The sequence below is a fragment of the Pyxicephalus adspersus genome, chromosome 4 (genome assembly GCF_032062135.1).
Source record: "Pyxicephalus adspersus chromosome 4, UCB_Pads_2.0, whole genome shotgun sequence".
Classification (NCBI taxonomy): Eukaryota; Metazoa; Chordata; class Amphibia; order Anura; family Pyxicephalidae; genus Pyxicephalus; species Pyxicephalus adspersus.
Genome location: NC_092861.1, coordinates 48,297,910 through 48,312,834, shown reverse-complemented (window position 1 = coordinate 48,312,834; position 14,925 = coordinate 48,297,910). Strand labels below are relative to the sequence as shown.

General features: G+C 40.1%; 1 protein-coding gene across 4 annotated transcripts; it reads right to left on the bottom strand.

The window, feature by feature from the left end:
- Positions 1 to 1,722: 1,722 nt before the first annotated feature.
- GPR160 (G protein-coupled receptor 160) lies at positions 1,723 to 12,455 on the bottom strand. Of its 4 annotated transcripts, none has more exons than XM_072408080.1 (2): positions 12,403 to 12,455; positions 1,723 to 2,929 (listed from the first exon to the last, which is right to left on the bottom strand). In XM_072408080.1, exon 2 carries the CDS (start codon positions 2,882 to 2,884, stop codon positions 1,823 to 1,825), a length of 1,062 nt encoding a protein of 353 aa, XP_072264181.1. In that variant the 5' UTR covers positions 2,885 to 2,929; positions 12,403 to 12,455; the 3' UTR covers positions 1,723 to 1,822. The 4 variants fall into 4 exon arrangements, with proteins under 4 accessions (XP_072264181.1, XP_072264184.1, XP_072264183.1 ...); XM_072408083.1 differs by lacking the exon at positions 12,403 to 12,455 and adding an exon at positions 11,904 to 11,967; XM_072408082.1 differs by lacking the exon at positions 12,403 to 12,455 and adding an exon at positions 8,772 to 11,894.
- Between the last annotated feature and the right edge of the window lie 2,470 nt (positions 12,456 to 14,925).

Here is a 14,925-nt window from a genome sequence, read left to right as displayed (position 1 = left end):
TTGTATGTTCATTTTGCAGAAGATTAAGGATATGGGGGATTGGAACCATCAAGACTTAGGTGTCAACCTTTATTTTTTTCTTTTATTGTGTTACATTAGCTATGTTTGGACTCTGAGGAATGCACAGTGAGGCCTATTTTGGCTTCAAGTTTTATAAGATTTATTGAATTATAAGGATCCTACCAATATGAAGCATTAGAGCTGCTCATCCTTACAGCATGGTTTTTAATATCCAATATGTGTGGTAGGGAGAAGCTATCCATTTGCAATATTTATTTCTACCAAACAATAAAAAATCTAATAAGTAGAAAAGTGTGCCATAAACATATTGAAGATATATATATATATATATATACATACACATACATATATACACACACACACACACACACACACACACACACATATATATATATATACATACACACAAACAAACTTTGAAGATAGTACACTGCAACTTTAGACTAGTATCTAAAGAAGTCACTTTGCAACATAATGACAAATCGATTTTTATCACATGGTTTACAAAAATATACACAGATCTAATATTGGAGTTTATACATTTTTATATATTTTCCAGTGTGCTAAACAATTTCTTAATGCAACATTACATACACTTCTTGGTTTTGCACCCTTATCAGTCAATGAGCATATAATTTTAACCTATTAATAAACAAGGTTCATGGGGAAAGGATGCCATATTTATTAAAAGGTTAAACGGTCATACCGCGTCCAGTTTAGTTCGCGATTCCGGCCCCTCCTTTTTTTCTGCTGGGAGGTTTAAAGTGATTCCTAATACCATTGCAGTAGCTATAGACATTTATTAGGTGTTTGGGGAAAGATGACCCCAACCTCACATTGAGTACTTTGTGGACCTTCTGTATGTGGTCAGAGGCCTAAGAGTAGATCTGAACAAGTAATCAGATGGGAAAGATCATAGTTCAGATTAGCTGATCTTTCCTTAAACCTACATTATTTCAGTAAATACCCAAGCTTTAGGTAATGTACAAAAGTATTTTCTTCTATGATAAGAAGTGTAACATTATTAAACAAGTTGAACTAGATCAACCACTGTGTTACACCCTAACTCAAGATAGATGAGAACTTTTACAGATAGCAAGATTTTAGCATTTCTATTCATTTGTCTTTACCAACATCTCATTTGAGGTCCCATCGTGAAATTCCCAGAATACACTGCATAACCGGCAACATGGTGGCAAAGCGGTTAGCACTCTCTGTAGCCCAAGGATCCCAGGTTTTATTCTTGACCAGGATGTGCATATGAGTTTGTATGTTCTTCCCATGTTTGTATGGGTATTCTCCACGCACTCTAGTTTCCCCTCACATCCCATAAACACTCCCCTCAAAAGTAGTTTTAGACTGTATTAACAAGATATTACTGCAGTAGGGACATTAGATTTTGAGCTCCTCTGTAGTATAATTAGTGGCATGACTATGAACTGGCACTTTATAAATATAGGAAATATAAAAGTCTGGGGGGGATAGGAATTGTTGATAAGGATGAATGCATTCAGATTCAATACTGTGTAATTCACAAACAAGGCACAACAGTATTAGATATTTTAAACCTTAGAGAAGCTAGTCAAACTCACAAACTCTTCTGTTTCTAGGATTGGGATACTTTTGGCAAAATTACTTTTTTATGGGGCAATTTTGTCATTTTTTTCAGTCACTCCTGTGCAAACCATTAGCAAAAGGAACTTTTACTTCAAGGTTCTTTATTCTACACCACCTGAGCAGTTCACATTCATATAAAAATAAAAAGAAAGGAGGAAATACAATCATCATATAATACAAAATGTCAAACAATCCTAACTGCAGATGGCAGCTTGTTTAGTAAAGGAACTCCTTTGTCAGCATTCATGAAAGGCAGGGCACAATATTTCCAGCCAATAAATGGGTCTGCAGAAAAAGTCTTCTCAGTCACTGATAAATCAGGATACTTTAGTGCTAAAGACACCGCTATTAGGAAACTGTTCATAAAATATAGCCAAGGAACATTCATGTCCATGTATGCTGGGATGTGAGCACACAATGCAAATATGATAATTTGGAGAATAACATAGGGACCCCATGTGCCCAAGAAGGAGAACAAGAGACAAGCCAAGAAACGTTTTTGTCCTTGAATGGGCCACTGCTCTTCAGAAGGGAACGAGATCAATATTACAGTGTTATTAGCAAAAGAAATAACCTTGTGTGATTTTACAAAGGACACAATTTCACAGCAGCACACGGCTAGCGTCAGGAAAACTGTAAAAACCAGGGCTGCAGATAAGTAGAAACTTTGCTTACTGACATAGAATATGCACAGGTATTTTGACTCATAACCTTCCACTGCTGGAGAGTCAATAGGGGAGCGAAGAACATAAACAAAGGCTATAATCCATAATAGCAGCACATAAAATGTATATAGTAGTCCGGTGTAAATCCATGAGATTTTTATAGACTTGACAATAGTAAAGTAGTAATCCAGACCAGAGGCCAAGAAAATCGGGAAGTGCAATATGCCATATGTGCGAGATATAATCTGTGTAAACAGACAAATATGGTAAACTGTGAATCGAACTCCTAAAACGGAGAAGTCCTGGAAGTAGTGGATAAGAGCAATGGCAAATAAAAGTGCAAAGTCCACAGCAGCAAGCGAGACACAGCAATAGCCCAAGAAACTGGAGGTCACATTCTGGTGTCTTGCCCCAAAAATGAAGATGTTCATGATTACTTTTCCTGCTATAATAAGGATGAGTAGACAGCTGGGCTCCATCCATTGTGGTTCTTTCAGAAGCACTTCATGCCCATTCATTACATCTAGATCTGATGTGTTGGCTGCAGCCGATATACTGGCGAAAATTATGTTATTGGGCATGATGGGACAGAAGGATGTGCAATCTGCTTCACAAGTTTCTTCTATCTGAAAAAAAATACAATGTTACAATAAGGTTCATGGAGAAAAAAATACTTTTATATAATAAACATATACAGTTATGTGAAAGCCTATTGAAACTCACCTTTACCCCAAAACATTAAAGAGATATACTATGATTAAAACACAAGGAAGTTTGACTGTTACATCCTTAATGCAGCAAAAACATTAATAGATGTGGGGGAAGAGTGAGTATACCCTTTATAGCAAGTACCCCTTTATAAGTAGACCCCTATATGGCTGGTATTGTCCCCGTTTCACAAAAATAACTTTCATAGGCATTTTAGATAAAATTCCCCACACACTGAATATTTCTTCATTTATAATATGTTTGTGGGCTTCCTACCGATATTTTGTTTTGGTTGTAAAATCCTCTACAACATTTTATTGGGATTCAAATAAGAACTTTTAACTAAAATCAGTCCATTATACTCCGTTTCTTCTTTTTGAGGCATTTCTTGGTGGATTTGATGGCGTACTTCATCTTCAACTTTTAGACTTTTTAAGCACTCTGTGCCCCTAAATGGACAAGAAAAGGGGATTTTATAGCTAGTACAAAAATTCGATTTTTCTATATATAAAGGAGAGTTTAAAAGGATGGTCAGCTGAAAGAAGAACCTACTCACTTGCCCTCAGCTTATTGCCACATTCTGAGAAATGCCAGATGGGCAGAAATGGATGATATAAGCATTGTATGAAGACTTAGCCTGGTGCACTGGGTAAATTGCAAGCCAAGCAGGTATTTAAGTCGTTAGATGGCAGCTCTATAGTATGTTGGGGAAAACTAGGTGTAGCACCTTCTTGTAGAACTACCTTTAAAGGTATAAGGGGTTAACTTTAGAATGTGCTAGATTTATCTGAGTATGTGACTTTCTCTGGGTAGTGATAGTAGGCTTGTATTTGTTGCAGGAGAGGAACCCAGCTCTAGCCAGGTAGGAACCATTCACTATCCTGGAATGTTTATAGTTTGACTTATGGTGACACCTGGGAACCTTTTTAGGCAAGCACTTCAAACAGAAAGTTTGCATAGAACATAAACTAGAAGGAGGGCCCTCAACATTGACGTCTACAAACTAAGGGGGACAGGGCAGGTTGGCCCTGAGGCACCAAGGCCTGGACAATTGATCACTGGGAGGATAAGTCTGGCCCTCAGTGAGCCTTAAGCTGCGTACACACTTCCAATTTATGTCGTTGGAAAGGATCTTTCACGATCCTTTCCAACGACAAGGGAGTGCACGATGCATGAACGGTGCTGTACATACAGCACCGTTCATGCTCTATGGTGAGGGGAGGGGGAGAGCGACGGAGCGGCACCCTGCTGCGCGCTCTCCCCTTCCCTTTCATTAGGATCGGCTGTCGTCCATCGTCCGTGGATCCGGCAGGTCGGTCGTCCGGACGATGGACGACACCGACTGTACACACGGCAGATTTTCGCCCGATAATTGGCCGATGATCGGGCGATAAAAATCTGACGTGTGTACGTAGCTATAGGCTTCATAAGGAGAAGCCAAAAGTAAAGGTACTTCAGGACAGGAGCCTATTTGTGCTAAACTTTGGTACAGACATCAATGAGGGGACCCACTTTTGGGGAGATGCTTCTCTCATGACCCATGGACGAGTTCAGGGAGGGTAATGGAGGTTAGCCATCAGTGCTGATTGATTTATTGCTATTGGACTCAAGCTGCCTAACTCTCTTTCGTACTTGTTAAGTTACAATAAATTACCCGAGTTAAAAGATGTGTGAGCCTCTGATCTTTTTATGCCACATTATAAATTTGTAAAGGAAAGAGAGGCTTTTTAAGGCAACACTATATAAGAAACATTATATGAAGGCAAGTATAGCGACAATACAACAAAAAAGCCAAGAAGGTATAATTTTTTCAAAATTAAATTCATGTATTTGAGAATAGACAATAATATACATATAGTTCTAGACAGAAATTAACTGATTTAGGCAAAACCTCTACAGAGTAATAGATACATATGGATTTCCTAGCATGTTAAATTGGTATTCCTGAATGAGTAAGTCAGTTTGTCTCTGGCCCTGACGCATTTTGTCATGCGGCTTTATCAGGGGTCTGTATAGTGACTTTGGCTAGGTTTGTGGCTAAAAGTAAATACAGTAGTATGTTATACATTGTCAAAGGGGGATAGTTAGTGTTCCGCCATGCGGCTTCATCAGGGGACTAGAATAGTCAGGACAGGAAGCATCCTGCGATTTTGCACATCAAGCATAAGTCTGACAATCTAGTAAGTTCCACTTTCCCTTCATTACTCATTTTAGGTCTCTTTTGCCAATTCACTTTGCTGATTATTTTGCTCTCAGCATGTTTCTCTTCTACTAGTAGACTCTAATTTACTCAACTTGTGGTTCCTACTTACCATGAACATGCAAGTAAACCTGTTTTTGGTTCTAACAACTTTTCCCCTTATGATCTATACCAATCATGCATTTTTTGATTTAAGAATATTCTGACAAAGCCTTTTATCTTGTATCTTGGGCTATAAGTGGAATTTCCATCTATGATCCAGTATCTCACTGAATACGGTGTCACCTTATTAGTATCAACTCATTCCTTTATATATCCAATACATAAAGACCACTAAAAAATACCATTAGCATCTTCATCATCAGGTATTTGGCTGACACGGTCAGTTTTTATTTACCGTTACAAGTAGAACGTGTCCTTCTAATGAGATTATTTACCCATCCCCGACATCTAAACTTTCTCTACAGACTCTAGTTAAATACCTACCCATGCCTTCAAGTCATTTGTCAACCACTCCAACCTCTCTTTTACACCAGTATGTCAATAAAGTAAAAGTAAGTTCAATCTAATTACTTATCATTGATGCGTTTTATTCAGTATTTATTATTCATCACATTCTTATACTATTCAAATCAGAATTTTGTTCATACAACTATGCTATATCACTACACTACTTAGTATATTAGATATTTTTGTCACTTTCAGGAACTATTAGACAATCATTTTCAGTAACTACATTTCCTACAGTATGTTCTATGTACTTGATCATTAATCACAATCTATTTTTGTAATTACATGAGATTACGCTAACTTTGAACCCTTTGTACAATGTATATTATACTACTGTATTTACTTTGGAAGAATATTATTAAGACATTGTGTGACTTATGTATCTTATATTTTTAGCCACAAACCTAGCCAAAGTCACTATCCAGTCCCCTGTCAAAGCCGCATGGCAAATTGCGTCAGGACCAGAGACAAACTGACTTACTCATTGTGGAATACCAATTTAACATGCTAGGAAATCCATCTGTATCTTTTATTCTGTAGAGGTTTTGCCTAGATCAGTCAACCTCTGTCAAACTACAGTAGACTCTGGACTATCTGGCCTAATGTGGCGTAAGGGCAGGACGGATAACAAAAAAAGCCATATAGGCTGGGGTTCTATTAATGCAGTACTCACTTCCACAATACACAGCACGCAGTACCCCCCGACATCCAACACACAACTGGAGAAGTGAAGAGCAGGCAGCAGGGCGAAATCTGCGCCCGGCACGCCTTAACTTGCAGGAGGACCGCAGCAGACGCCTGCCCGCAATGCCCAAGCATTTTATTATAAAGAATTTTTTTTTTTGGATAGTACGGAGGGTGGATAGTCACGAGCAGGATAGTCGAGAGTCTACTGTATATGTAAAAAATTGTCTATCCTCAAATACATGAATTTAATTTTGAAAAAATTATACCTGCTTGGCTTTTTTGTTGTATTGTCGCTATACTTACCTACATATAATGTTTCTTATATAGTGTTGCCTTAAAAGGCCTCTCTTTCCTTTACATATTAAATTATGTACCTGTCATAATTGGCTTGGCAACCTGGGCAATAGCCTATTTTGAAGGCAATCTTTCCTATGGGGGTTTTTACTATTTTGTTGTATGCCACATTATAGTGTGAGCCTCTGCGAATATTTATGCCACAATATAATGATAAACAGGAAAAATTCTGCAGCTCCCCCAGGAGTCCATGCTAAATAAGCAAGCTGTACAGAGGTGAGGGCGGCCATACTAAGTTTCATTATCAGCTGTATAGAGTTTTAAATAGTTCAATAATAGAAGAGGTGCAAAACTTTAAGGTGTTGAATACATACTTGGTAATTTTGACATGTTCCCCTGCAATCTTTTGATTACAAACACAGTAAGTAAGTATACACGTCAAATGATTCTCGCCAGATATGAATGTTTGGGCTTGTATCAGATGAGAATCTGGCACGTGTACAGTGGTCACCCAATGATGTCCATGCATCAGTACTGACAGAGCCATGGGTTACTACAATAAAGTCAATGGAGAAGAGCACAGTGGGGTGCTGCTCTCTCGTTCTCCCCTCTTGCTGTGTGTGCAGCAATCGTTTGTTCATCTGTCGTACTTGTCACTGGAAACAAACAAGAATGATCATTTCCAGTGACAAAATTTGAATGTATGTCAATGGAATGGTATGTACAGGAAGCCATGATATTCATGTTAAGTATGCTTTCTGAGAAAAGGGACTGTGCATGAGAACAGCTACTCTTACATAAACTTAGGTCTACCATTATAGATGTTCTTCCTGCAACATGTTTACAGATGTGCGATCAACCACCAGTACCGAGCAGCCTAGCGACACTAGGTGTACTGTAATGTGTGCAAATTTTACTTATGGAAATGTACATGGCGCTTTCTGCACAGGTGTAGGATGATTTGCATAGTTTTGAATGTTTTCAGTAACTCTTTCATACACACATTTACACATTCATTTCACCAAAACATACAAGGCATATAATGTTCTTTTACAGTATTGTCTTCTAGAAATCATAGAATAAAATAATTTAATGTTTTATATTACATGACCGTTTACATCTTTGACCTGTGTAGCACTGTATGTATATTGTTCTACCAAACATGCATGAGAACACAGACAGCAAGACAATAGGACAAGCTGGTGCTGTATGTGACAGTGTGGTCATAAAGAATCCCCCCACTGCTTTTCTAGATAGATCTCTTTTATGTAGTGTCACGCCATGATAACTAGGTCACTTGTATAGACCTGCACCCAAGACTCATCGCCCCTCCCTCTGTGAAACATGCCCTTCTAAAAATCAGTAACTTGGGGTGTATTTTTTTAATACCAGAGTCTGCAGGTGTGGAACGGTGTGGAACGGGAAATCCTTCAATTCAACCTGTACACAAGTGATTGTCACTGCACATAACTCTGCCTGCTGAAGCACAAGCTTTGCATTTCAATAAACAAGGAACCTCTTGAACTGAATTGCAAGAGGCTTGTGCTATCACTTATTTAAGGCAAAACCTGCAAATATTTTAAGAGCTCCATGTGAGAAGTCAATTTCTAAATATAAGTGAATAGGGGTGTTTTGCCCCCCCTCCTTACCTCCTGTCCTGGAAACATAATAGGAATGGAGAACAAATCCCTCAGTCATCGAACATGGGTCCCAATTGTAATACCTCACTATTATTGTGACAACTTTCCAATCACTTTGTCCTGGTGACAATGGTCATTAGGATAAAAAGAGAAGGAAAATCTCCCCAGTGAGAAGAGTGACCCTGCGATAATAACTTGTCAGGCTTGAAAAAAGTTTACATTCATGCATATAAAGATTGTTTTCTTAACGGACTGTAATATACATGAAAACTACATGCTGAAATAAGTACAGCACTTCATCTTGGAGCAGGGCTATAGATGCACAAGAACAGATAGGCCCAGTACTCACTCATCTCCCCTTCATGATCTATTCTCTCAGTACACAGGGTGCACATACATTTGTTCTTTATAAATAAAATATAAACACACCCTGCTAACACACACAGCTCACCCTGCAGAAAATCCAACGTTTTCATCCATTCATTTCATCCGATTGCCTCGTGAAATCAGGAAGGATTTTTTTTCCCTGTTGGAGCAAATTGAACCAGTTGTTTTTTTTTGTCTTCCTCTGGATCAAATGTCTCTAGGGTTTTGTTTGAGAAATGTTTATTTCACTAGTGGTTGAACCTGATGGACTTCTGTCTTTTTTCAACCTGACAATGTAACTATGATGCTGAGTGAACAAAAGGTAACCAATATGCAAACTTTCCCACACAGAGCTCCCTTAGGGCCTTTTTAGACTTGTGAAAAACCTGAATAGTTAGCTGCTCCTAGGCATTCCTATTCAACTATGATGTGTTTTTTTTTTTTAGGGTCAACGGCAAAGTTTGCTTTGTGGTGCAGGTGAGTGAGGTTAGGTGTGGTGCTGACAGTGCGGTTCTTCCCCCACAGGAGGAAAATCAACTGTGCTGACAGTAGCAACTTGTTGCTTCCAAGAACTGCACTGAAGTTGTGTGCACAAAATAGTTCCCAACCACTCCTATTCAGTTGGGTAGAGAGTCTAAAACAGTGCTCACTTGGGCTTAATCGCAAAAATGCTTTCTATTACAGATGCAGCCATTAGATATCATGCACATTTGGTGGCATGGACATTGCAGTCCTTTAAATAGACTGTCATGAGTGGAGATGAAAGGCTGCAAATTCTGGACTCTTTTTGTGAAATCTAGCTCCCTGGATGTAATAATTTACGCTATGCTTGTGTCAACCCAAAATACCTAAAGCCAGGCAAGTAGCATTTTCAAAAGAGCCCAGCAACAACAGCTGACGTACTTCTCCAAAGACAGAGTCATTTTACTTTTCTGATCTCCACATTAGGATTGACATAAATTGGAGTATTTGAAGGCTGGATAGAGATAATATGAAATAGTAGCACTGACCATGCCATAAATAAATCCATCTCTCTGATAAGTTCCATACTACCCTACTGCCTCTCCACTGTGTTGACCTACAACCACAAACATGGAAGACTGGGAATCTTACCAGAAGGCCAAGCGCAGTGATAAGTAGATGCAGCAGAGATAGTGGGAACAAATGGTACCAGGGAGCTGATCTGTATGGCGTTTACTCATGTTTAATTACATTAGAGATAACTACCACCGCACAATGTTAACCCCAGAGTGGTTTGTATTCTGTAAAACCCAGATTATAGCAATACAAGATGAATACAGGATTAGAACAATAAATCAGCCATAGCCACATTGTCCTGTAGAATTGTAAAAATAGATGCATGCAATGTCAATAAAGAAGGAAATGCTTTGTGTTTTTCCCTGCAGATATAATCTTCAGGTTTTATCAGAATATTTTGCTAAACACACCCTCCCACCTGTCCATTTTACAATACAAAGAGCAGGTCATTTCCATATTTCTGACTTCCCATAGGCAGCTTTACCTCTTTTGTTCCTTTTAAAAATTCCAATGGTAAACAAAAGAAGACCAAGTTCTAAATCATTACCCATCATTAGCTCATACTGGGGTTTAAAAAGTCAGTAATGTCCATGAACATAGGTACAGATAGCCAGGTTGCAGCTTCCTTCACATTTCTTGGTGGGAAGAGACAAAAAAAAGCAAATTGCATAGCAGATAGGTAATGAAAAGTGTTTCTGTGGTGCAAATCAGCCAATATTATCCCCCAGGATAGTTATAAGTAGCACACTAGGCCAATACTATACTGTATGGGAGACCTCTTCCTATTTGTTCCCAGCCTCAGGCCCATGAAACAAGAAAGATCGGTCTCCGGGGACAATTCCCCACCCACAACTGTGAGTGATAGTGGCTTACTGCTGAGCTTCTCAATAATTCATCTATTGCTAATATGTTTCCATCACCTAGATCAGGGGTGTTACAGTCAAATACACAGCGGGCCAAAGTAAAAACTTTGACAAAGTCGCGGGCCAACCATGAGGAAGTTTTTCCGTCTCATTAGATATAAACCCTTTTCATATGGAAACAAAGAGGATGTGCTTCACATTTATTCTGGAACAAGCTTATTATAGAGGAAGAAGCATAAAAATGTTTTTAATTTTATTTAGGAAAAAAATCTTATGCCTTTCTCTATTTGTAGCCTTCTGAGTTAAATTTCATTGGTAACCTTTTTGCACAGACTAACAATAATAATACCAGTATTCTTCTATGAAAATACAACCATTCAAGTCCATGCCTTGGAGTAGCAAGGAAAAGTACATCTTAGGGGGAGTGCTAAAAATGCCAGACGCGGCCAATGCGGGGCTAAATCTTATGAGTGACCCGCCTCTGAAACTCCTTCATTGAAAAAGTGCCGCTACTAAAATTCCCTGCATTACTTGCGTCTATAAAACAGTCCAATGGGGGGCCACACATAGGCAGAGAGCCCCATGGTCTATAGACGCGAGTGATGACGGGAATTGTAGTAGCACTGGTACTACAGATTAGGATTCCTTTGGGGGCCAGATTTGGCCCCAGGGCCAGAGTTTGACACCCCTGAACTAGATCATCCCAGTAAAGTGACCCTGGGATATGAATAATACACTGCTACCATTTATTTTTACTGCCACCCCTCAGTAATAATTTTACACAGATCTGAAGACACTGCCGTCCATGTTTGTATTGGGGACATAACAATAGATGAAGATCCGAGGAACAGGAAGGCATCCTAACTTTTCCTTACTCAAATTAGCTCTAAAAAACACATATAGCTGGTTAAAATTACACTTTGTACAGGGAATGCAAAACTGAATTGAATGAATGTAGAATGTACTTCAGTCTCCTGTACCTGTGCACACACTGCACCCCCTCCCACCATGTGTCTCCAGGGGTGCAATCAGCAGTTTGAGCCTCTGTTTATGTGATGTCAGTTTATGATCTTTTTGTTAATGTGTAGGGGTGACATTCTTCCCACTGACCAGCAATGTAAGTGGCATTCTTCCTACTGACCATAACACTAGTGTACTGTGAGCTGTGGGTATAGTTATCATAGCAGGGGTTCCCTCAAGACCTGAAAGTTATTTTAGGTTCCCCAAAATAGTGAAGAAATACTTCTCTAGAGAATACTCTGCAATCAGCATCATTAAATCACAGGAAAGTCACCTGTACAGTGTAATGTGGCTGCAAATGACAGAACACTTGTGCCAGGAAAACATCAATCCAGGGTTACCTATGGGAGAAAAACCCAAATATTCATTACTTCCCAGGATCTCCCCATCTTATCAATGTGCAATAAGTCCACTGAAGGAGTGGAGAATATTCACACCATAAATTGTGTATCCATTCACTACAATGTCTGCTCATGTACAGACAGGAAATGTGTGAAGTTATCAGTATCAGTAAATCTAAACAGAAGTGACCACAGACATCAGCCAAGTACACGATATGGTGGTGTGGCCCCAGCAGCAGAATTATTCATCAGTAATATTCACCCATAGCAGGCAGTATAGCAGGGGGGGAATATAGGTTCATGTATAATACATATGTACATACACAGCCCGGTGAGTTGTACGGTCACCGTTCCGGAGTTCGCCCGGTATTAGCGCCCGGTTAGCGCAGCTCGCAGCTCGCAGCTCGCAGCCCACCCCCCGCTGTCACTTACCTGCACCGAGCAGTCTGGAGAAGTCACATGGTGCTGCGGCTGCCTCTCTTCCCCGAGCTATACTCACACAACAAGCCCCGCCCCCATGCTATATGCAGGGCGTTATGTGCCAGAGGTGGGCGGGGTATCGGGGCGTGTCCAGCACAGGTGTGACAGGTAATACCGGGTTCTGGTATTGTAACCAGGGCGATAAGGTACGATAAAAGCAGCAATGTTTCCGCTCCCTATCCGCCTGTGTGTGATGTAAACAAGGCGCTCTCCATGCTGCATTGTCCTCCCAGACAAATGCTCTCCGTTTTAGAAACCTTTCTGATGTGTATTGTATTGTCTGCTGTCCCCTGTACACTGTGATGTGGTAGATTGGGGGCAACGGGTACAGCACACATAGGGGGATGGGGAATAAATAGGGGCTGGTACTGGTACCGCTCACTGCCATCAGCTGGACATGTGCAGGCGCTGGTTCTTTTTCTTTAACCTGCGCTGCCATGCTAGTGGTCAAATGGCTGACAAGGTGCCATCGGTGGGGAATCGTACCAAATCATGAGGAGACATGAACCTGGCCTAATATGTGAGTGTCCCATCCCCCAATCATTGCAAGGGCTGCCAATGCACCAGAGATTAAAAGATGGCACAGAGTTTTATAATGAAGCACACCATAATGCACAGGTATGTTACCAAGCGCTCCAACATACCTGCATTAGGCTAAGGTGCATTCATGCGTTGGAAATCCATTAACATTCAATACATACATTGTTATCCCCACACAGAGCAATGGACAGGGGTGAATGGGCCCTAAAAGTCCCAACAGGTTGTGTTCCCCAATATGGCCAATGGCTTTCTGCACTTCCATAATGGAAATATGGCATTTGTGTAAAAGTAATGGAATGTTTTTGGTGAGCACCCTGTGCATCTCTTTATTAACAGGCTCTGGTCTGTATATACAAAGTGCAGAGAGTCTGCCAGTACTGCAATGGAGGAGACTTGTCAGGACAGATACCTTTAGGTAAATGGTAACATTCCTCAAACAAGAGCAGCTGTATGACTGCCATGCAAATGCTTTTGTGTCACTGTGTTTTAAAGTGGAACTACACTCTCCTCCTTATTTGCTGTATCACCTGTGCCACCATCCTCACCTGATCTTCTGTTCAGGTGCTCGGGCATCTTCATTGGCCAGGCTGGAAGGAGGTAACCCCAGCACTGATTTATTAAAGCTCTCTAAGGCTGGAGAGGATACAATTTCAGCAGGAAACCAGGAATGGATCAAGTCCAGGATTGAAAACATTTACTTTTAGGAATCGATTTCAGGTTTGCTGGATCACCCAGGTTCACTGATGAAAGTTTATCTTTTCCAGCCATGTACACACATCAGATGATTCGCTTTAGAGCTGATATCGGACGAGAATCCAGCGTGTGTCATTTGTCTGGACAACTGCCCTGGCGGATCCACAGAGGACGACCGAAAAGCGATCATAATGAAAGTAAAGGGGAGAGAGCACTAATCTCTATAGAGCAGAACGGCGCTGTATGTACAGGCATTGGCGATCGTTCATGTATAGTGCAGCCTTTTTGCTCTCTAAGGCTGGATACACACGTGCAATAATTGTCGTAGGAAAAGATCTTTCTCGATCCTATCCAACGACAATTATTGCATGTGTGTATCCAGCCTTAGAGAGCTTTAATAAATCAGGCCCATTGTCCATAGAGTCGTGCATGTGCAGCTCAGTGTGCATTTAAAAAAAGATCACAATCAGGCAGGTACGTTTGTCTCTTCTGCAATATGAAGCAGCCGGCTTACAAATTTGTTCTTAAATCCAACTATGAAGTTTGAAGTGCTTTTTACCATTTATTTAAAAAGTGGCAACGAATTACATGGCACTATACAATAAACATGTGCTGCAGATAACAAACCTGCATACAGAAGAAGTACAAACAATGACACAGGAGGAGAAGATGTGCAAAGGAACTTACAATCTAAGAGGCAGGATGCCTGACATTCATTTGCAGAATATCTCTTCTTAGACACAGACATGCTGAGGGCAAACCGAACCAGGCAATTAGCTCATGAAATAGCAATGACAGTCACTATGCTTCCCCCTATCAGGTGTATTTCATATTGTCAGATGACTTGTGCAATACCAGCTGTAAAATGATTAGCCATTATACACACACCATCAATTGTATTACTCATAATGGCAAGTCAAAGATTAATCCATGGTTTTGTCTACGCTCCATTTTATCTTTATAGAAAGCCCTGTGTTCCAGAAACATTACGCGAATGACACAGCAATAACCATGGGTACCCCGGGTAACATTTTATGCCTGTTTATTTATACGCCAAGTGATCTCTGCTTGTATGGCAACTTTTTAATAAATGAATGATGATTGCAGCAGAGGCAGATCTTTCACAAGGATAGAGTAATCAAATATGTCACAGGTAGGCATATGATGTATGATGGGAACAAAGTAAATGAGATTGACTTTCTGTGCATCAATGTCAATCAAAATTGTGTGGGCTGGGATGGA